A 24,480-nucleotide genomic window follows, 5' to 3' on the forward strand; every position below is an offset into this window, starting at 1 on the left:
CAGTACGGTCAAATCCAAAAAGTTCTAAACATTCAATTAAACAGTAAAAATAATTCAGTGATAAATGAAAATGGTTTAAAAGATCTAATGATGACATAAACAGGCCAGTTACATTTGAGTGTTATAAACTGTGAAATAAACGTTTCTAATAGAATTCACAAAGTCAAACTTCTAAAAAAGATTCGCATTTCAATTAAATAGTAAATATTCAAAGTGAAAAACTATAAATTGCGAGAAATTATATTTATCTCACCATCCTGACGTAATAACAATATTTATAATCAAGACTGTCCCTCTTTTTTTTTTCTTTTTTTTTTTTTTTGAAATGGCACGACTCAGCTCCAAAGTCATTTTTTATATGAGCTGCAAAAAATTAACAAATCACAATCAATTTTGTCGATGCTTAATGTTTTCTTTCACTGTCTATAAATATTTTCATTTTTCCTCTTTTCACTACTTTTTTATTTGTAATGCCATTTTTTAAAATTCTGTTTCTTTTTTTGCCATTTTGTGATATTTAAATAAAAATGAATGAATATTGAACTGATCTGTTGATTAAAATCTTTAATTATTTAATGAGTCTGTCTTCCTTTTCTCATAAGCACAATGAGGGTCAGTATTTTATATTTCCTTAAATAAAACTTTGGTTAAAACGATTTAATCTTTCTTCATGATAATAAAGCTCACGTCTGTCTTTTGGGGGGGGGGGGGGGGGGGGGGGGCAGAGGGGCACCTCCTCTCCAGCAGGAGATCTTCTGCCCCCTACTGGTCCTACACGGGACACCACAGGTCCTCAAACCCTGAGGTGGGCCCAGACCTCTGAAACTCAGGTCCACCAGAACAACTGTCGTTGTGGATTGTGACCTGCTGATCCCGTGAGGGTCCAGGGGAGTCTGGATCCAGACCAGACTTACTGTCCTCTCCCAGCCCCAGATCTGGTTTCCAGGATGGAGTCTGGTCCACCTTCTTCTCTCCATCACTCAACTAAAAGGAACTGATGCTGATCTCTCATCTCTGCAGGATTAGGATCTGGATCGGGATCCAGTTGTGGAGAGTTTCTGCAGGTCTGCAAGAGGCAGTTAGGGTCAAAGTCAGGATCAGCATGAGGTGCATTCTCAACATTTACGTCTCTTTGCTATGAACAACATTAAGGGAGTCGGGTCTGATCTGACTCAGTCCTCCATCCAGCTCCTGGTGCAGGTCTTGGGTCTCTCCATCTTTAAACTTCTTCTGGCAGGTCTTCCTTTGGTGGTGCAGAGTCCAGCAGACCGCATGTCACTCTCAAATCCTCCTTCAGAGTTGTCTTGGTCTGGATCATCTTCATCTATGATCCCTGAATGTGGTCTGTCACTACCATCTCAGCCCAGACTGCTCTGGTCTTTGGTCCTGGTGGTGAACCAGCTGCTGAGGTCCATCAGAGACGTCCCTTTTCTGCAAGAATCTCCTGAAGACTCATCAGTCCAGAGAGAACCTGGCCTCCTGAAACCCTGAAGGACCAGCTGCTGGTTTCTTCCTGATCCTTTAGGATCTTATGAACTTCCTGCTGCTACTGCTGGCTGAGAAACGCAAAACACAAATTTAGGAAACAAAGACAAAATAAAAAGTCACACAAACCTGAGTGTCATGTCTTAGATGGTCTTTAGTTTATTGTGACATGTAAGAACCGTTATTTAAACACACACACACACACACACACACACACACATATATATATATATATATGTACGATATGTTTAGTTATTACATTAATAATCCTGAATGTCACAGCTAAGAGCATTTGTAAAACAATTAGTGCAATTTACAGTTAAAACTTTACAGTGAAAGCTAAAAATAAAAACAAAACAAAAAACTGATTTCTGCAAAAATATACATTTCATCTATTCAGTAAAGCTCAGGTTGAAACTGCACCTGAACAAAAACACATGGAAATGACACCTGGAGGCACATTAGCTTAGCATGTTAGCTTAGCACATTACAGGTGAATACACTACTGCACCAGCAGGAAGCACATGAACACACAGAGTACTGAGGGTGTCGGAGTGTTTTGATGAGGCACTACACCAAAACGTCACGTGGTTGCACCTGGTGGGCGGGGCTTAACACTGACAGGTAAGTCAGAGACGCTACAGGCACGATGGACATGATGGAGATTTAAAAAACCGAAACGTTTCAACAGAACATGAAGGTGGTTTGTGGCATTGATGACAAAATATGAAACTCAAGATAAAAACCACCAAAATGTCCAAATGGGATTGATTGATTAGTGATTATTTATGTTATCAAACTATTTATAATAATCTAATAGAAATCTCTCAGGATGAGAAAATTATTAGTTATTTAAAATAAAATAAATATTTTTTAAAATTATCTCCAAAATCATGAAAAAGTGTAATTCTCCTTCCAATCAGAATCTCATCCAGTAATCTGCTCAATAAACTCTTAATTTCTAATAAAAAAAAGGGAAAAACTTTGAAATAGTTTATTTTTTATGTTTTTTGAAATAAATAACAGATTTATGTTTTTTGTGTTTTTTAAATTACAAATGAATTACTGATTATCGGCTGACAGACATCCATCACTATAAACTTTATAATGATCAATAATGAAAGTGATTATTAGTTATGGCTGAAATCTTAAGTCTTTCCATCTGAAGAAAAGACAAAGGAATAAACATCATAAAAAGCACTCAGACTGCGGCCTCAGTCGGCCCATATCTGGCCCATATCTGGCTGGACTCCGTTTGTGGGCCAGAACTGAGCCATAAGAAAGACCAGCATGTGGCCTGAGGTCTATCAGACAGCAGAAGAGCTAAAGTCACTTAAAACTGTTAATATTTCATCAAAACGAAGATCAGCGCTCAGCGTGAACGACATTAACTTCCAGTTTACACATCAAATACAAATAAAACTTTGTTGAATGTGGTCCTTAGCAGCAGGAGAAGACTCAGCTGATCCAACTTAACCACACTCTGCTTCAAAGGCCTGTCGTTATTTTATCAGCTGCTGCAACTGCCACAACTTTAAAATCCTACAAATCACAGCTAACTTCCCATTTTTTTACAACTTCCTGAATCCCTCACAGTCAACTGTCAACGAAGAGAAGAGATGTTTCTGTCTTCTGCGCAAAAAGAAATAAACTGAGAAAAATAAATCAATCATTCAAGGAAAAATCTATATTTCATTAATCTTGAAGACGTTTGCAGTATCATCCATTTGTTGTTTGTTAACTGTTTGTCTCCCATAAAAACAAACACATTTCAGCAGGAAAAAAAAGATTTGGATGCATTCCTTTCAAAATAAGAGGAAAATTAGCCAGGGAAAACAGGAAATTAGAAAATTAGAAAAAAATAATCATTAATAAATAAGCCAGCCCATCACGTCCATGTCCTGAACTGTTTGTTTCTTTTCAGACCTTTTTTTCTCATAATTTTTTTTTTTTTTTTTTTTAATGTTCAGAGCCAATAGGAGCGACCGACGTAGAGACGTGACTCTGGACGTCACTATCAAAGATGGAGGATGAGAACGGACGGATAAACAGTCAGAAGGAGTCAGACAAGTTTGACTTATTACCTATGAGGCACTGAATGTTGTGGACATGACCGTAACCCTGACAATAAGACAGTCAACAGTTAGTGGACTGAAATCCGAACAGGGTGACCTCACGGATCAGATCAAACTGATACTGGCTTTAAGAAAACACTGAAAACTCGTTTGAACTTTTATCTGCTCCTTCCATTTAAATTGATATTGTTTATGTTGTATTTTTATACTGTTGTTCATTTCTGTTCGAACTTTGTGTGTGTCAACTGAACACGGATTAGTTCTCTGATGATTTTTACAGAAGTGATCTAAAATTATTGGATGCAATGAAAGGTAGATGAAGGCTGATTTGGAAAATGAACAGCAGTTAGCAGTTCAGCAGCAGACACTGGCTGGCTGCTGTGAGAGCAATATGAAAATGAACGCAGCTTCACATGGAGGCAGAACTACAGCACATCATAACCAGGATTAATAAAACACAGTGATGGTAACCGATACCTGTTAAAAACTACTCAGCTTCAATGCAGTCAATTCAAACTAACAGTTAATGCCACTGATGGATCAGACCCCCGTTCGTTCAAAGACCATCACTCCCATCAAAGATCGATATAATATTGATCAGAAAAAAGAGCTCCCTCCTATAAAACATCTCTGAACTCCAGTTTGGAGCTTTGAATGAAAACAGGGATCTAAAGTCAAGCACCAAAAATCTAAATATTAGAGCAGGAACGCTGCTGTGGCTACAGCAGGAGCTGATCCTTAGCATCAGGTCGCTCCTGCTTCTTTACAGGCTGGGAATGTGGACGAAGTCATCGGATCGGAGAGGAAGCTCGTTATTTGGGAGTTCAAAAGGAGGGAAATCGCAGCTCAGTTCTCAGAAATTTGGACGCGTGAACAAACACAGCAACAATTTTTCACGCAACTCATCCAAATTTAAAGGTTTGTGGTCATTTTTGACAAAAATTCAAGAATTAATTTTCCTTAAAATAAGCAGCCGAACTCGTATCATCTTATTGTAATATATTAAGACTACAAAACATATCATCGATTTAAGATTCAAATAGGTTTTGTGACTTTAAATTCAATACATTGGGCAAAAATTTGACTTTTCACACAAAAGATCGCAGATACTGAGTTTAACTTTGTGTCCTTTAATAGTTGTGTTTTATCTGACCTAGCTAGTGATGCTAATTTACTTATGCTTGTTTTTTAGCTGCTGACAGTAACTGATACAACACAGAGAACAAGGTTTTTTTTTTTATCCAAAATTAAAAGAGTTTTAACTTTAATTCTTAGTTGGTTTGCTAGCAAGGCTACTATCTTGGTAATGTAGCTAGTTTTCTATTTAATTTCCAGTGTGACATTTAATCACTTCATCGGCTCTTTTCCTTCATTTAATTTTTATTTAAATTTTCTTTCAGAACGCTAGCCAGCATGCTAGCATTAACCAGCCTATAAAGCTAGTTGCTAATTGGCTGCTGCTCCTTTTCTGGCTAGTTTTGAGCCGTGCTGCCGATCTTATTTAACATTTTATTTCCTTTAACGTTACTTTATATCAGCTTATTCTGGTAGTGAGAAAATATTTGTCTGGACACAGCCATCCCTTCAAACACGTTTTCATCACTGATTCTACAAAATGCACTTAAGATTCATCAACACAAAAAAAAGCAGACTGCTGTCAGGAAAGACAGCAAGAAAAGCATTAAGGTGTTAGCATCCTGAAGTCGCAGTGTAAAGCTACAGCAGTTTCTCTGATGGTCAAGAGGAGACGTCTTCTACTGTCACAACACTGCATAGACATAAAATGTATTTATGTCTACGTCTAAAATCTAGAGCTGGAGCAAACAAATCTACTTTGGACAAGTTCATATTTTTAATACTATGTGAGGATTTAAGGCCAAACTCATTTGGTGATCCAGCATTAACAGCAAGAGATACCTATACACTCCATGTATGTACAAATCTCATACGTTTATATATCCTCATCACAGTCAGTGTTGTTGCCAGTAAAAGCTTTTTTAAGTCCAAGTATTAACACGAGCAATGTGCTAAAATACAAACTGTGCTTTGTAGCTCATAGTCCAGACTCTTTCCAAATGAAAGTTTTTAATTAAATCTCTTGACACGTGGAATTTTCAGTTGCACGCAGACGCTGCAGCGTCGTCACGGCAGTTTCAGAGAATCGCTTTCCTGTTTGATTTTACACGTTCAACACCATCTTACTCTTGTCAAGCTAAAGCTACCGAATGATTTCACACCAGAAGAAGAAGAAGAAACAAGATGGCTGTCTGTCCCTTCAGGAGTGCTTCACGGTTTTGTCATATTTTCCGAGAACAAAATGACCAACAACGAGGTCATAATGATTCACTAGCTGCTCGTTGCTTCATAACTAAATTTTTTACAACATATCTAGTGACATTGATGCTTCCTGTACAAATACAGTCAAGTCTGGATAGAAATTTAGTAACTTCTGTTAAATACTTTTTGTTCGACTCTGAAGCTTATCCACTCTGGGAAATTGTCAAAAATTCAACACCATGTCTTTCCCAGTCTTGAAAGATATTCTATAATTAATGCATTAGATACTTAGTATGTTGCATTTAAAGTAAAAGAAAAAAGGTAAATTTTAGGTGTTAAATATTAACTGTGGTTGTTGTGAATCGTGTTACTGGTAAGTGTCTAATCAGCAGGATGGAGATGTGATCCCAGCTGGGACCACCATGAGGCGATCCTGGTCTTCCTCCCACTGGACTCAGACTGAAGGAGGCGGGCCTTCAGACTTCAGGTCAACCTGCAGCTCATCATCATGGCAGAAATCCCAGCGGGTTGCTAGAAACCAAACGGCTTCTCAGGAAGCAGGTGAACAGCAGGATGAAAATGTTCAGGGGAGTCGCTTAGTTTCCTCCGTCTCTGGAGGATGGACTCTCCGAACGTCCCTCCTTCACGCCAGCCGATGACTTCCTCTGCTTCTGCTTGGACTTCCTCAGCATTCGGACCTTCAGACGGGAACACATACAATAATCCAAACTAAGAGAAAACAGCAAAACTGCAGGTCGACACCAATTAAACCAAACTACAGAATTTATCAAACTAAACTCCAAACAGGTATAAACAGAAGAAAACAAAAACGTGTTCAAGTAGAGATTTACAGAGTATACCTAACTATTGTATTATAACGTACTGGCCAAGAAAGACTGTAACACAGATTACAAGCTGCAGGTGAACACATTACACCCAGATCCAGGTGAGGGGTCTAATGTTCAGAATGAACAGGAGTTCATATGGACCACTGAAAAAACCACCATCGTTGATCTAAATGATCCTGACGGCGTGAAGACCTGAGTCCAAACATACCTTCGGTCCTGCAGCAGAGATGATGATGTGTCCTGGCGGTTGGATCCACGGCTCCCCGTCCACCTGGACAGGTATGGGTTCACTTACGGTCAGCCTGATGTAGTTCCCTTGAGCAATCCGGATCCCAGATCGAAACCCGCTCTGAACTTGGCCCTGTGTCAACGGTGGAAACCTCCGGTAAACCAATCAAGTTCAACCTGCAACTGAAGTACAACAAATAAACAAAAATGTCTCACCATGTGAACAACCCCAGTGACCCCGACCACCTCCAGCAAACCATCATCGATGCTCGGTTTCCCGTAGCGACCGTCGACCTCGGACCCCCAGAGGTCGGCCCCCGATCCCCAGCTGGGGATGTTGAGGAAGATCAGCCCCTCGATGTTGGGCAGGGGGACATTCTGAGTGTCCACCTGGAGCTGCAGCTCTTTGTGGAGGCTCCTGGTGTAACTGATCTTCTGCAGGCCAACCTTCACGTACACCCTTTTGTTATGGAACCTACGGGGGGATATCAGACTGAATACCACAAATTCTGTATTCCTACAGTTATTTTACTCATTCATGTCTGTATTTATTGATGTCTGTGTATGACTCTTCCTTTATGGATACTTGATTTGTTGCCTTAGGAGATAAAAACTCACAAAATTTAAAGTCAAAGTCTGACAGCTGACATCACCCTACAGTAAGATACTGATGTCGACTACAGTGAGGCACCTGCTGGTGAATTTATCAGGTTCGTCCTCCCGGGCCAGGTGGAAGTCCAGACTGACTTCGGCGTCGATGCCCAAACCAAAGTAGTTGTTCATCTGAACGATCTGAGACGGAAACAGATGGATCATAGTGAGACTATGTGACCTTTTCTGTAGTGCAGAACGACTTGGTCCAGCTGGACTGGGACCCGACCTTAGGCGGCTCCAGGAAACCGTTGTCCTTCCCGTCCTCAGACATGTCCTGGGCATCCAGCAGGATGGTCCATCTGTCCATCAGAACCTCATCTGCTTCGTCCACGGAGACCAGGATGTGGTAGGGGTCCTCGCTGCTGTAGCCCGGCCCCCAGCGCAGGATACGAGCCAAATCATTACCTGACAAGAGAGGCCAGAGGACTTCAGGGGATCTGGTCTTAAGAATGAAGGGACAAGTCTGGCAGCAAAGGTCTGACCTGTTCCCAGAGGTACGATCCCGATGGGCGGCTCTCGGCAGACCAGTTTGTGCCGGACGGCCTCCAGGACTCCCAGCACCCAGCCCACCGTCCCGTCACCGCCACAGACCAGCACCCGAAACCTGGGAACCTGCCTGAAGGTGTGGAGGCTGCACCACAGAAGAAGAAACACTTCGATGTTCCAAAGGTTCTATAACAGACATTACGGAATTATCTTTGTTTTTGTTTCTTTAACAAAACAAAATAACCCAAAGACAAAAAAAAACATCAGCTTATCTCCAGATAGAACAAAACATGTCCGTCAGTTATCCTCTGCTCTGATTGGACCGCCACTCTCACCCGGCCAGCGGACCGCCGTTGGAAATGTCAAAGACCTGGTGGGGGTTCAAGAGCTTCCTGAAGCTGTAGAGCAGCTCACGGCCCTTCAGACCGCCGCTCTTCTGGTTGACGAAGACCAGCAGGGGACGGACGTCTCCTCCCAGACCGTCGACCTGAGAGACAGTGACAACGGCAGTCAGTGAAGAAGAAACGAAGCAGAGGAAGTCCCATGATGCATTGTGTGTGTTACCTTGATCTCTGGGATGACGAGGGACGTGAGCGTCTTCCCCCCAATGGACGTGTCCTTCGCCAACATGAAGATCCTTTCTGCCTCAGAGAAACATGAGATCTGCAACACCACCGCCCCTGAAGACACACACAGACACACACACTCCCTCTTTATGGCCTGAAACAAATAGCTGAAAAATTACAGATGGATGGAGGGGGTTTCCATGACAACTGCCTCACCTTGACTGGGATAAAAGTGCTGGATGGTGACCAGGTGACCTGAAAAGACAGAGGGTGGGGGGGCTGAACCAAAGACTTAAATAAAAGTGATAATCCTACTTCATGGAGGACCTGGATCAACATAAACACTACAGCTGATAACGTTCTGGACTCAGACTCACTCTTGGTGGTCAGGTGACTCTGGACCAGCTGGACGTAGTCCTCCTTGGTCAGCAGGGGGGGCAGTCCTCCAATCAGCAGGCTCACCTGGACCATCTGCTTCCTGTTCTCCACCACGTAGAACCGTGTCTGGTTCATCTGCCGCAAGGACAGCTGGGAAAGGACGCACAGCAGAGGGATAGGTGATGACAACGGGCACACAACAGACACACACACACAACAGATGTGGTCACGTGACCTCACCTTCCTGATCTCCTGCAGTTTGTCCAGAAGTTTCTCCTGCGGCGTCAGAATCTGTCTCTGCACTGAAGGACACACAGAATGGTCATGACCTTTGACCTCGCACAGCACAACAACAACCAGGACAGACACACTGAGGAGGAAGATGAGCGGGAGGATGAAGACGAGGATGAGTTTGGCCAGCTGGTCTTCTGTGGTGCTCACCTTGTTTGCTGCTCATGCAGATCTCCATCAGGCTGAAGTTGGACACGTCCCCCTGAAACACACACACAGGGTTAAAGGTCACTGGTCTACACCTGATGTGTTCCCACTCTTCCTGGTTCTTACCCGTCTGCCCAGCTGACTGAGGACCTCAGTGAGGACAGACGCCGCCGTGCTGCTCTTACAGATGGAGACACAGACAGAAGCAGCCCCCGACCTGAAAACACACCACCAGGTCAGAAGGTTAACACGACAACCAGCATCACCTGGACCTCCACCTCCACCTCCCAGCATGCCTCACCCGCGCCAGCCGGCGTACACCTTGATGATGTCAGCGTCCCGGGGCTTGGCCCTCAGCACCCAGGCGTCGCCCCCCTCCCTCAGAGAAATCCTGTTGTCCATCTGTTGGCCACCATTCCGGTTCAGGATGTCGTCGCTGTGGAGATGCTGCAGACTGCCGACCTCATGCAGCTCGAAGTCCTGAGGGTCACCTGGGAGGTAGAAAGCCCTGAGCGCCGCCTCCTGCAGGAGCACACAGGTACTGCAGCATCAGCCCAAGGCTCCTTACTATCAGTCAAGGTTCCTGTCATATTTTCAGACTGCACATGCTATTAATTGTAATTTCTATCTTTACCTGAAGCTGTCTCATGTCATTTTGTCTTAAAATACAATTACAATTAGAATATTTTCTGTCTTCATTCAAAGTTTGATTGATGAGTTTGGTTGTTAACTTTCATTTAGCTGCTGTGACAGTTTAAGTCATTCTGTGTAAACTGCTTTTACAGAATCATAACGACGCGCTTTTATTTTGAAGGGGTCGCCAGGTGTGTTTATGTTGTGTTATTTGTAAGATAGTAGTTTATTTATCCCACATACGGCAAATTCTTTGTTACAGTAGCAACTACGGGTATAAAAAATACAAGAAAAGAAACAAGGAATAGAAGTACAAGAAAAATATAAAGTAGCAGTGATAATGATAACGTGACGACAAGCGGCAGTACAAAGAACTCACCACCACGTCTTCATTATTCATGGATCGAAAGATGGAAACCGGCCGGAAGCAGCTACGCTTCACTGCATCATCACCGTCAAACACCTTGAGAGGCTGTTTACCTGCCAATCAACACACACACAATGTCCAGTTCTGCGTTAAAACAAGCTCACACACCTATCAGCGGGTGAACTGACCTGATTCTGGAGCTGCCGGAGGACCGTCTTTAGAGGCAGCAGCAGACGGCTCAACTTCATCTGAGTTATCTAAGAATGACACAAAACAGTCAGAGAGAAACGGTCCGTCAGTCAGATCGCTGCAGCCTGGAGGCGTTCATGCTGAAAAATAAAGGCAGGTTTAAAGGTCCATACGGTCTAACAGTGGACCTCTGTCCTCAGTAAAATGATGCTTCATATAAAAGTGGGCCTTTAACTCTTTAAATACCAGGTGTTCATTCTGTGTTGTGTTGAATTGTTTATGTTGTTTGTGTTGCTATTTTCCACATAACTCTTCTTCTCCTGCTGCATTAGTCTGGTTAAAGAATTGAGATGAATGTTTGATCATCTGATATAAAACCTATTTTTATAGTTCTTGTTTACGAGACATTTAACTGTTATGATAAATTATTATTATTGTTTTAAAAGGACTTTTACTTTGTAATATCTGAATCATGAATGAATGAATGAGTCACTCATCCATGAAAACATCAACAATAATAATAACTGACTCTGGAGGCAGCAGCTCACGGTCGTATCTGAGTTTCTGTTTTTCTATTCACTTCTTGTGGCGACAAAAGGATGAAAGATGGCATTTCAAATCTTTTTCAAAACTGCAGAAACTCAAATTTTCTTCATCTTCTACGTCATGTTTTGTTTCAAAGCAGTTTCAGGAAATGAAAACAACGTTTCTCAGTCGCATCGTGTGACGGGATGTGGTCTGAAGCTGTGTGTGTGCGTGTGTGCGAGTCCTTGTTCTTCTATCTTTGTGAGGGCCATTGTGAGTTATAGACCTTCAAAAGGACATTTTGTCCTCAGACCTTCAGGTTCCTGTTTGAAGGTTCAGGTTTTAGTCGTGGGGAGTCCTTCACTGTGTGTGTATGTGTACCCAGTTCTTGGCTGCAGCTCTCTGCGATGCGGTAACAATGCATCTTGCTGAAGTTTCTGGAGTCGAGTTGGACACAGGCTGGATGCAGCAGCATGCAGCGCAGACGTCCCAGGATGCACTCTGGTGGCAAGCTGAGGTAGCACGCCGCATGGCTCTGTGGATGATACACACACACTGTGGACACACCGATCTAAATAGAACACACCGAGTTTGCTCACAGTGGCGTAATGAACAAGCCAGTGAACGCATCACCCAGGTGGATAAAGTTTCAGTGAAGCTGAAGTAGCTGAGATTTGATTGGCTCTCACCGTGATGCCACACCACTCACACCTCATTCCCGTCAGGATGTCAGATGAGCTGCAGGAGCGCCGGCACACTTCACACTTGGCGGCTGACGGCAGGTTCCCCTCCCTCCAGTGGTGGGGAAACATATCCTGGAGCGACAGAAAGTACATCCTTTGGGTCGTATTGGGAACTGAACACAAAAGTGACTTCAGCTCTTTGTGCAGCTGACACTGCACAAACAAACAATTCATGAAGTGATGATACGAGTTGTTTCTGGAGCAGCTGGATCTCACCTGCTCCAGAGTTGTGTCCAGGTGACAAGAGCGACAGTCAGCACAGCAAAAGGCGGCGCAGTCGGCATGGACATGCAGCTCACACACTAACACGCACACACACACACACACAGCATATTAGTGACCTGTAATCCGAATCAGAGCTCATGTCAGGAATGTGAGGTCAAAGGTCACTCAGATTCAGTTTCAGCCAGTTTTCTGTTTGGATTTATAGATTTAAAAAATAAATAAATCTCACTGCCCTTCAAAATAAAGTACCAAAAAAATGTTCAACCTGTTGTGTACTTTAAAGGCCGCCTTTAAAAGATGTGGCCTCAGAACTGGGACACTGTTACGTCACATATTCGAGAACTAAGTGGCCTGACTGCTCAAAGTGCTGGTCTAACTGTCGACGTGGTCTAAAGTGTCAAACCAGTCTAAGACGGTCTAAGATGGGCCTGGTCTGACCTTCACACCGCAGCGCTGTGTTTCCCTCCGTTTGTTTCCTGCAGACGCAGCAGAAGCGTTTCTTCTGACCAGCTGGACCAAAGCAGTGAGCTACCGGCACCTGAAGGGGGCAACACACAAGTCAACACAACTGAAATTATAACAAAATTAACAACGAAACAACACAATCACTACACACACACACACCAACACCATGTGCACACACATCACATGACTGCAAGATAAACTGTTTGTTAAATGTTGCAGCAAGATGTGACAGTACATCCGCTGCTGAAAACAGATCCCCAACAGAACCACTTCCTCTTGTTCTTTGATAAAAACAACAAGTAGGAACCAAAGAGGTGTGATCCACAGGGAGTAGAGGAAGGAATTGAGAGGGGGACAGGGTGAATAAAGTGTCCTTCTATTGTAAATGTGTCTCAGTTCAACCACAACAGCAGCAGCTGGAGATTTCCTGTCACTCGTTTCTGCTCTCTTCAGTTTAAACCTCAAACATGAAGAACAACACAAACCTTTACTGACACAGCATGACACCTTACATAACGCGTCATGTTAACATCAGGGGCTGAGGACTGGGGGCCCGGGGGCCTCTAGACGCAGGGGGCCTGCAGCTGCATTTCACCATAACACATCAGGATGTAAAGGCAACATGGAGCGCACACACAAGGACACACACAAATGACATCTGTCCTCTGTAGTGCAGTTGGTGTCGAATGTTTGGTCATATTTATTTATGAATGTCTCCCAAAAAACATCAATAGCAAAATACACATAACAGAATGATGTATAAAAAAGTGAGGTTGTAATGAAGTCTATGGGAAAATGTCCCTCCCTCTCCTCAGTAAATGTTTTCCTGATGAGTTTACAGTCTTAAAAGATGCTGTCGAGATAGCGTTGGTGGACCAGAACCCGGAGGGCGCCATCATGGCATCCATCTTTACTTACAGTCTGCGGCCTGAATGAGAGTAAAATCACCACTTCATCACAGGAGAGTGTGAGCTCTCCCTCCTGTGTCCATGAGTCCTGGTTCTCCAGCAGTCTACCTCAGCTAAAGCTGATTTGGTCGCAGCTTCCTGGCTGTAGTTCTCTCTGCTTGTCTGCTGTTTATTGCCGGTTTATTGATCGATGCAGCAGTTAGTCAGGCTCAGTGATCAGAGTGCTTGCTGATCAATAAACACCATGTCGAGCTGTGAGTGGAATTTCAGCTGTGTGTCACTCACCCGGACCGCTGACGGCATCATGCAGGAACAGACAGATCGCAACGTCTTCAGGCATTTTTCGTGGCACATCAGGTTACACACTGAGGAGAAAGGACAGAGTCGACTGAGTAAGACACCAGCATATTCTTCTTCCTTATAGGCATCATTCTTATTATTGTTTTAATTATTATAACAGTCAGAGTTTGTCTTCAGACTAACTTAAAGTTAAAATAAAAAATATATATATAATATATATAAATATATCACCACTTTTCAAAATATACAAGAAAATTTGTGCCATTAACCAATAACATGGACCAGCACGAAAACAACACAATATAAATAAAAATATTTAAGTTTTCCAGACACACAAAGAGTCCGTCAAAGATAAAAACAGCTAACTGTCTTTTTGCAGATGTTACATTAGCTAAGATGGTGAATGTGAAAACAAGTAAAATGTCAACAACATAAAGCTGATTTAAAATATAAATCATCCAAAATTAGCCTCCATTTTATTGAAGTAGGCTGTTGTTTATGCAGTGCCTTAACACTACGAAGAAAATATTTTGTATGACTATAAATGTAGTATTTGTGGTTTGTCATTTGCTGTGATCACAGTTTATTACTCAAATCTGACAGCCGGATTACACAGCTGAATCAGCAGCTGAGTAGCAATTTGAATAAAAACTGAACTTCATGGAAGTTTATAACAAAGCTGAGTGGAGTAGAGGAGGAGGAGGAGGACAAGGTCACACAGACACAGAGTGGTCATTCGAGAAAGGAAGTCGTTTGTGTCTTTTTGCTGCTGTTATTTATTTCAAGAATGTCTTTATGCTGATCAGAACAAAAGGAGGAAACCGCAGCATTCAGATAAAACGGTCCAAAATGCTGCATGAGCATGTTGAGATTTGAATAAATAAAATCCCCAAATAAATAAAACAGGATTTAAGACCCAACTTGAGTCTTGAAGGAGGATGTCTGCTGCAGAAAAGCAGTCAGAGCATCATCTTAAACTGACAGCCAAGCAGATCAGGCAGGTTTTTCCTGTCCAGGCGCACAAACACACCATTCACACCTCAGATAATGGCAGTAACTGAAAACCACTGATGCAGCTGAGTGTTTCCTCACACTGAGTGTTTCCTCTTCCTCCACAAACACCCTAATTTAAAGTGGAGTTACAGAATTATTCAAAATATGACAGAAATCACAAACACTCTCACATGAGCTGCAACGAGACGCTCCGGTCTGCACATCTTCATCACTTTTCTTAGTGAAAATAAAATGGAGAAAGGACAATTAAAACTAAAATCAGTCTGATCTCACAGCGGGACGGGACAGTAGAGCTGCAAGAGTACTGATTTTTATACTGAAGATAGAATAACTGCAATTGCTAATGAAAGTGAGTTCATGTGGTCACATAAAATGACAGTTTAGACTGGAGCTGCACGACATACAATGATAATCACAAATGTCAGCACGATTTTGAGGTTTCAGTTGTAAAGGTCAATAAGATATAAAAATGAAGATTTTATGTTTGATGGTTTCACATCAAACAGCTGAGTTCCTTCAGTCTGGATCAGAGTGTTTGTGCAGCACCACAACACTTTTGCTGATAAGAACACACAACAGTGAACAACTGAAACTCTGTGAGTGACTTGTTGTTCAGGTGGTCAACATGTGGCCAAAATGCATCCTGCTTGTCACTTCCTGTCTCTGTACAGCAAGCAATCAAGAACAAAATGCAAAATAAAATCACCTAAAATAAAAACTGGTTTGTTTGATGCATTTGGCCACATTGTGATGTTATATTCTGATTTATTGTGCCGCTCTCCTGGTTTCTGGTCCATCAGCAGCTTTTCTCTGAAAGACATCAGTCTTCAGTGACTTCCTGACAACAGAAGGACGTCCCTGCTCTGATGGACTGAAGGACGATTACGGACTTGGACTTCAGGACTAGAAGTGATGTAGATGTGATCACACACACACACACACACTGCTGACACACCAGGTGGACTACATAATCCAGAATCCTCCTGTCATGTCCATTGTGGACTAAGAGACAGATGAATAACGAGGCCTGGTGTCTTTTCAGGGTGGGAAATATTCACAAACGGATGCTGCAACTTTGGTGACATCACAGGTTTGTGTTAATCCAAGAAGCAACATTACGTAATCCATCTGAGCCATTGTTGTGTTCCTGCCGCGGCTTTTAATGCATCTGCTGCACGTGAGGATGATTATGATGATGGTCACATCTCACAAACACATACGCACACTTTCCTCCAATATGAGAGCATCCCTGCCAGTCTCCTGTTGCCATGCCAACCAGAGGAAGTAAATCACGACTTGACTGCAGCTTTGACTGTGCAACAGACACGACACCTCAACAAACACACACACACACACACACGTTACCAGGCAGATTGGTGTGTGTGTCCGTCAGTTTGCCTGTTGAATTCATGACTGTGCTGGAGAGGAAACTCCTGAATTCAGGATCATCTCAACAATAACACATTTGATCATCTGAGCCCGATCTGTTTGAATCCAGGTCTGCAGGACCTGATCAGACCAGATCAGTCCAGACCTGGTCTGATCAGGTCCGCATGTGAGAAGAACCTTCAGTTACCTGTGCCAGAGCTGCTCAGTAAAAAACAATGAGCCTCTTGTCCCCGAACCAAACACACCCTGAGAGGTCACCTGCTGCAGAGCCAAACTCAAGATACGGGTTTCAGGCTCACTGACAGGATTCCCTCCAGACCCAGACTCAGACCCAGGCCCAGGCCCAGGCCCAGACCCAGGCCCAGGCCCAGGCCCAGGCCCAGGCCCAGACCCAGACCCAGACTCAGGCCCAGGCCCAGGCCCAGACCCAGACCCAGACTCAGACTCAGACTCAGACTCAGACCCAGACCCAGACTCAGACCCAGACCCAGACCCAGACTCAGACTCAGACCCAGACTCAGACTCAGACTCAGACCCAGACCCAGGCCCAGACCCAGACCCAGACTCAGACTCAGACTCAGACTCAGGCCCAGGCCCAGGCCCAGACTCAGACTCAGACCCAGGCCCAGGCCCAGACCCAGACTCAGACTCAGGCCCAGGCCCAGGCCCAGGCCCAGGCCCAGACTCAGACCCAGACCCAGACTCAGACTCAGACTCAGACTCAGACCCAGACTCAGACTCAGACTCAGACTCAGACCCAGACTCAGACTCAGACCCAGGCCCAGACTCAGACCCAGGCCCAGACCCAGGCCCAGGCCCAGCTTACCTTCACACAGGAAGCCGATCAGCCCCCAGATGAAGTCGCTGCAGCTGTGGCAGAAGGTGGGTTTGGTCAGGGTGACTCTCTTGAAGCAGTGTCCCGGTGCTGAGCTCTGGTACCTGGCCCGGAGGCCCGGGGACTGCTGAGTCCTCTTCCTCACTGTCGCCGGGCTGCCGGTCCGGCCGTCCGGGCCGTCCGAGTCCGCCGGTCTGGCTCGGCCGGAGTCGGCCATGTCTCCCCACACGAACTCGCTGAGGGCCGGCTCACTGCTGAGGAGAAGCGCTTCTACAGAACATTCCTCCCCCGCTGCTGAGCCGAAGCTCACCGGCCACCGCGACGTCCTGATCCGACCCGGATCACTTTTGTGCTAAATGTGACGTTAACCACCGAACAGGACTCATCCCACCGGCCGGATCCAGCGGTGCCGCCCAGCGGTGCCGCCCGGCGGAACTCACAGAGCTCCCGGTTTTACTAAATATCCCACTGAAATACTGTGACTCCTCCACCTCAAACACAGGAGGTCCAAAGCGAGACGTCCGGATCCTTCGAACCTTTTCGTGGCTGAGCTCCGAGTCCGCCCGCCGGCCGGAGACAGCGGTGCCGCCCAGCGGCGCTGCCCGGGGACGGAGCCGCCGTCCGCCGCGAGATTCCCGGAGTTCCCGCCGGGAAAATCTGGATGAACAGAGAATGAATAACCGATGAAATGCCGGACAGCAGCAGCGTGAAGTCGGTGAAACGGGGCCGATCTTACGACCAGCTCCGCAGCCGGAACTAACGCAGCAGAAGGCGGGCGGGGAGCCGTCCGGAGGCCGCCGTCAGGGCTGGAGGTGAGCCTCCACCGACAAGTGTGACTCCGGCCGCTTTCATTCCGGTTCCTTCTTCCGCTCCATCCCGCTCCCGCCCTCCTCCTCCGGTGCCAAACAAATCCGAGTCACGTTTCCTCGTTCCCTCGTTTCCTCGTTTCCTCAGTTGCTTCCTCCTTCCTTCCTTCTCTGGTACTTTGTTGTTCTGTTTTTCCTCATTTTATTAACACTGCGCTGAGTTTCTTCTTCTTTCCTTCAGCTGAAGTCCAGATCATCTGGAGTTCGGGTTCTTGGGTGCAGAGGTTCTCCACTTTGGGCCGGGACACAAAGCTAATGCTAACGCTAACGCCCTGTCCTCGTTAATTAGTGATTCAGGTTCCGGGTTCTTTCATTTGGGCCATTGTTTGTTTTCAATGAATGAAAAGCATTAATAAAGACATGACACACACACACCCCCCCCCCACACACACACACACACACACACACACACACACACACACACACACACACACACACACACACACACACACACACACACACACACACACACACACACACACACTGTGTCCCCTGCCTGGCTCACTGAGGGGCCGCAGTGTGGACTGTGGTTCCATAGTGTAGTGGTCATCACGTCTGCTTTACACGCAGAAGGTCCTGGGTTCGAGCCCCAGTGGAACCAGCTCTTTGGACTCGCAAGGTTTGATTTATGGTGGCCGGAAGGCAATAAAGAAAGGTTTTATGGGTAATTTTCCTCACTGAGTAACCCAGTGATGCAGAACCTGGAGGGAACCGAGGCCAGAACACAGAACAACAACTCCATGCTCAGGATCGAACCCACAACCCTCTATGACAGAAGATTCATTCCACCTGAAAACATTGTTTGTGTAGAAATGACTCAGTTCTGGAGAGAAAACGTAAAAATGCAACAAAAACAAATCACAGATTTTCACTGGTAAAGAGAAAAAGTAATAATGACCTGTCAGTGATCATGTGATTTTAGATTGGCTTCATAGAAAAACGAGCAAAACAACGTTAAAAACATCAAACTGAAACCAAAGTGTATAATCAACACTGTATTTCATGAACATCTCAATAAACGGAGAATAATTGTTTTTTTATTAAAGAAAGGATCCAAAATGACCAGATTCCACTGGAACTGCCGCCAGCTTAGTCTGATGATGGAAAAATGGGCCACCAGGTGGCGCTGTAGCTTCAGATCTCAGCCGCTTTTCTTTCCTGATCTTTCAGCTCCAACTTCTGTTTTTTTCTGACAATCTCCCCGACAGTAAACAAAGTAAAAAGGAGTTAGAGGTGATCGGTTTAATCTTCAGTCAAATGACAAACTTCAATGCTTGAAGCGGCCCAGTTCCATCCGAGAACAGTTCTCTGGGTTTGAACCTGCAGGAGGTTGTCTGGTAAAAACTCAGGCTGACCAGATCTGTGCTGTCTGAACTCCTTCTTAAAACACATTTCTATGTTTCTTTGCGACACCTAAAGCACCTGGACTCCATCCCTGATGTCACTGATTAGGCCCCTCCTTTTTCCTGCTTCTCCTGAAGAAACTCCTCCTCCAAACTTGCTTTAATTCAAATGAAAATAGGCAAAGCAGGACGGACACAAGACAAAGTCAAACTTTTGAAGTTTGGGGCACTGGTCTTCAGAGCTAAAAACACTTCCATATTTTTTTCAAACATATTTTCTGCTCATTTGCACCTTTCACAGTTACGAACAGCGTCATTTTACTGCATCTGATCTCCTGTCTGCTGTGAACTGGAGCCATGAAAACAAAGTGAGAAGAGAGCGTCTGCTCAGGAACAAAGACTTCTCTGTGTTCAGTGACTGTCCGGATGCTCAGTCTGAGATACCTGAGGTGATGATGAGAACCTTCCTCTCTGGTCCTGGTCCTGGCCATGGACAGCATCAAACATCCAGGTCAAACTGCAGTTTCAGGCATGCGGAGGAATCGGATTAACCTCTGGGGGCCTTAAGAGTCGTCAGAGCTTGTCAGCTTTCATTTCCTCACAGACCAACCAGTCGTGTTGCTGTTTAATGTGGATTGATGCCAGCGGCTGTTTCTACTCAGTCATTTCTGTCTGACACAAACGCATCTGAGGTTTTTCTCTTGACAGAAACAAATACAAGCAGATAATGTTTGATAAAATACAACATGGTGGCTTTTCTCACTCACTCCAGCTGGTAATCTAGCCTTGACCAGTGATGGTGCCTCCTGTTGTTGTTCTCTATCTGGACTTGCAGTCCTGGGAATAAACTTTGGTCCAAGTAGGAGGAGGCTCTTGTTTTATTTACAGAATTGAGGCCTTGGGCTCCTGGTTGTTGACATTCTGAACTCTGAACATCTCTGTCTTTGTTGATATTAGCATCTTTATACTGTGCACCAATAACTGCTTAGGTTAGAGATTTCCAGAGGTGATGCAGACTTGCTGCAACATTATTAACTGAGCCCGGACTCCGACCGCAGCCTGTTTTCCAGTTTATTCCTGGTTCTTCGGCCCAAATCCGGCATATATGTCTTACTTCCACATCTGGACTACTGTTGGTGCAGATAAATAAACAAATGCCCAGCAAAACTAAACTTCCATGAAATAAACTTTTTGTTGGCGTCATGGGAGTACAGGCCATCAGGCGCTGTAGAGGGCAGCCGTCCCTCGCAGGCCCCCTCCATCTGAACCAGTCACTCAGACCAACAGAGACTCATTGTGTCGAACACAAACTCCACAGATAACAGGGTCGGCCCCCCCACATCCTGGATTCCTCATGTTACGCTCTCACCACCACAAACATCGGCCCATTAATTCTTCTTCTCAGAGCAGCTGGTTTACTTCAGTGCTGGCCTTTGAACAAGGCATCATCCTCAGCAGGTGAAAAATGGCACCTGGCAATTAAAACCTGGACAGGTACATCAAATGAGCCACATCGAGAAAAATATTAAATCTTTGATTAGGTTATAAAACACAGATATGGGACGTGCTGAGTATTGAAAGACATGAGACAACATGAGACCACAGCAGTTCCTGGTGTCCAGGCCAGGTTTTTAAAGATGGGTCTCCTTGAGCTTTGATCTGGAAATGAAAACCTGAGGAATGTTCTGTCTAACCCTAACCTCTGAATGAAAACTCCCTTAAATGTCACTCTTTAATATTTCCATTTTCCCTTTAGTTTAAGGTCAGTTGATAAAGACACGAAGGAGATTCTGTTATAGTCCCCGATCAGTCTTAAAGGGTCCCCCATCAGTTTGTGAACTGCTCTTTAGAAGCTTTTGGCCTGTAATTTATCATTTGCCAAAATGCCAATGAATAGGTCGGCAACAGCAGACTCACACAATACTTCTTTCAGTCCATCTCTGCAGGAACGTGAATGTCGGCAACAACACTGAGCTGTGTGGCATTTGCTATTGCTCCACACAGCTGCCTTGTTTTGACGATTCCAGTTTTGATTTGTGTTCCTAAACTGAAAAAACGAAGACCATGACCCAGATCAGATCGGAATGTGATACGGGTTCATCTAGACCTCAACACTGATCTTACCTTCACCCGTTAAAGTTGCAGAGATCCATGAAATGTTCAGAGACACGGAGGGAAATAGATGGAGAAGATGAGAACAGAGACTCAGAGTCGCATGAGCAGGAACATGTATCTGGTTTTATCTGATTTCACCACCACAGAAGATGAATTCCTGTAGTCATCTGTGGCTCTGGGCTGATGCTGCATCATCACGACAAACTCTGAATCTGCCGAATACGACAAACATTCAGGAGCCCGTTAGCTGTCGGCACCTGTCTCCCATCAAACCTCTGTGTGTTTTCTGAACAGATTGAAAGCTCAGATAGCAATCCAGAGTTTTCTGCTGAATAAGCAAAAAGCAAGTGTGAACCTGAAGCTGGATCTGAGTGGAAGCAGCAGCCAATGCAGAGTCGGTTTCTGAGGTATAAAGCTGAGATCAAGTCTGAGGTCGGACTCAAAAGACAAAGTGACCAGCAAAAGGAATAACTACCAAGACGGTAAAGACTGGAATTCAAACAGTAACCTAACCACAGTTATTTACTGCACTTACACACCAGGGACTCATGACACACAGTTCGGACCGTTAGGTGACAAGGAAAAAGGAACACACCTGAAGCAAAAGCCAAAATCCTTTCACTAACTACCTGCTCAGTCATCACCACGACAAGAGCCCTAATTAGAAAACCTCACAAAACTTCCACATTAGGACAAGACAAATCTGAAAAAACTTCATTTTAAGAGGTGTTAAAATAGATCACAATTAATATCAAAACTACAGAACTAAACTTTACATGTGTCGATTGATTAATGAAAACAACTGTCATCTCAGATAAACATAAAACCAGCTGAAAACAATATAGTGTTAACTGAGCTGGAAAATCAGGTGAGGAATAACGACATTTTCCTGTAGACTTCAATACAATGTGACTGGCATTAGACCAGTTCTGTCCTTCATTTTTATGAGCTGAAAGAACTGTGTACTGCACTCCAGTCCCTGAAGGGTGTGTGTGTGTCCGAGTCACAGCCGCTTCACCGTGGATGTGACAGTGTTTTTTAAAATCAACATTATGACGATTTGAAGCAGAAACTGATTTTTGTATTTAAAGGAGTCCTGATTCGTGTCCTGATCAATTATGAGACATGAAGACGAACATCTGGACAAAGTCTCTGCAGGACGTCTGACCCAAACTCCATTTAAGAGCTAGTCTGATTATGAAGAAAAGTAAACTTTTGGTGATTTGGTGAATCTATTGGTCTGAACCAAAGTCCAGGTCCATCTGCTCTTTGGTAAATATGTCCTGTCGTGGGATTTGTGGGACCCTTTTAACCTGGACGGTGATCCTGGCAGTCCGTCGGTGACTCTGATCCAGTCTGATTACAGCTTGTAACCCTCCATCAGGGTTTGACTGAATCGCAGACTTCCCTGGACCACACAAACAGCTCACTCAGTCACGTCTCAGTCATTCAGCCCAAAGTGTCAAACGCTTTTATTTCCATTCTGTTTGTTCAAATGAGTCCCTTCAGCTTCCTTTGGAGGTTTACAGGGGGTGAAGTTGTCATCATGTAAACATCCTCTATGAAATATTCACAGTAAAATCTGAACAGATATTAAAAATATCTTCAGCAGCATTCATTAAAACCACCAACATATGAAAAGGATTTATACTTAGACATTGTAGTATGTTGGGAATAAGTGAGTCATCTAAAGATTGTTTAATCTAAATATGAATCCCTTTTCTGTGAATGTGGTCAGTATCAGTTCACTTCTCAGACTCAGCTGAACATAAATAAGAGAGTAGGAGGAGGAGGATGAAGGATGAAGGCAGCAGAGGTTTGGGCTGAGTATTTAAACCCAGTAACAAACATCAAAGCTCTTTTTTTAACCACTATTTCCTCCATAAAGTCACAGCAGCTCTTCAAATGATTGCTACTGTACACCGAGGGACAGGGAGCCTTTTCACTTTGATGGATGTTTTGCCTTCACTCCTCCTCGTCACATAACAGCAACACATACTGAAGTATAAACTCACAGACACTAATTATGGGTCTGTATAAGGGGATTTTCCTTTTTTTGCCCGTATGAAAATAATTCAAGGTGTAAGTGTTGATTTCTCTGATCTGTCGAGCAGTGAAACAATTAAACCCAAAAAAAAGACTTCACAGCAGCTTTAACTGAAACTGAAAGAAAAACATCATAAAAGTTATTACTGACTTTAAATTTAAAGTCCATAAATTTCTCTTCTCTTGTTCTCTGTTACAGGATCTGCAAATCCTCTAGAGACCACTAGAGTCTGGATCCAGCAGTGAGTCACTCCCATAGACTCCAATGTTAAATGTCCACATGTTTCCAGTCTAGGACTACTCTGGTCTCTGGAGATCAGTTCCTCCTTCATGACAACTGAGAGAATTTGGAGAACACGACTGTTTCCTGTTAAGGTTAAAGTGATGGCAAGTTGGGGGTGTAGCCTCTTTGACTGACAGGTGGGTGAGGCATGAGGTGTGTGATTGACATGCTGGCGAACATCAGCTCCCCACAAGCTGAAGGAGGAAGGACATTTTCCTATAGACTTCAATACAGTCTGACTTCTTTTACGGTCAGTGAGTCGTCCCCAGAAGGTCAGTAAACAGACTGAAGGTTTAAGGTGCACAGCAGTTGTCCATTTGGTTTGCATAAATCCTAAATTATGTAATGCCAGAGAATCTCAGTGTAACAACATCCCATAATTTACAATTATCGTTCATTTGGCCAAGAAATCAATTGTTTTGTGCATCCAGCTCAAATCAATTAGGCAATCAGTGAAGTTTTCAAAGTGGTTGTCTCAACAAATGACCCATTTTCAGATGAGAAATGTGTAGGAAGCATTTAGAGCTTCAGAAATGAGCTGAGGGTTTTTCCCTTTTCAAGTCAAATGCTTTTTCAGGTTGAGTATGTGACGTGGCGCTGAGACGTGTGTGTGATCAGTGCAGTGATTGTGTGACTGTCGTATCTGGACGTGGTTGAACCTGCAGAAGGATAATTTAGCAGCAACTGAAAAAAAAATTCAGTATAATTGCAGCTGTAGATTTTCATCGTCTATAAAACATGTTGAGTCAAACAGAGAACACTGCCACGTTTACAGGAGGGGGCGGGGTCAAAGAGCTGA

General features: G+C 44.2%; 1 protein-coding gene and 1 non-coding gene across 2 annotated transcripts; one reads left to right on the forward strand and one right to left on the reverse strand.

Annotated features, from left to right (window-relative positions):
* Positions 1–1,621: 1,621 nt before the first annotated feature.
* Positions 1,622–17,245, reverse strand: dgkq (diacylglycerol kinase theta). The gene is made up of 22 exons (XM_029513066.1): positions 17,020–17,245; positions 13,776–13,855; positions 12,556–12,655; positions 12,109–12,194; positions 11,839–11,964; positions 11,531–11,684; positions 10,624–10,692; positions 10,448–10,548; positions 9,737–9,957; positions 9,562–9,652; positions 9,439–9,490; positions 9,238–9,299; positions 8,997–9,147; positions 8,836–8,874; positions 8,618–8,733; positions 8,389–8,540; positions 8,050–8,198; positions 7,794–7,972; positions 7,605–7,705; positions 7,130–7,388; positions 6,894–7,046; positions 1,622–6,535 (listed from the first exon to the last, which is right to left on the reverse strand). Exons 1-22 carry the CDS (start codon positions 17,243–17,245, stop codon positions 6,434–6,436), a joined length of 2,769 nt encoding a protein of 922 aa, XP_029368926.1. The 3' UTR covers positions 1,622–6,433.
* Positions 17,246–18,422: 1,177 nt separating this feature from the next.
* Positions 18,423–18,495, forward strand: trnav-uac (transfer RNA valine (anticodon UAC)). Its single transcript has one exon. It is a non-coding gene; the product is annotated as a tRNA-Val (tRNA).
* Positions 18,496–24,480: the final 5,985 nt, after the last annotated feature.

The sequence above is a fragment of the Echeneis naucrates genome, chromosome 10 (assembly GCF_900963305.1).
Source record: "Echeneis naucrates chromosome 10, fEcheNa1.1, whole genome shotgun sequence".
In the NCBI taxonomy this organism is placed as follows: Eukaryota; Metazoa; Chordata; class Actinopteri; order Carangiformes; family Echeneidae; genus Echeneis; species Echeneis naucrates.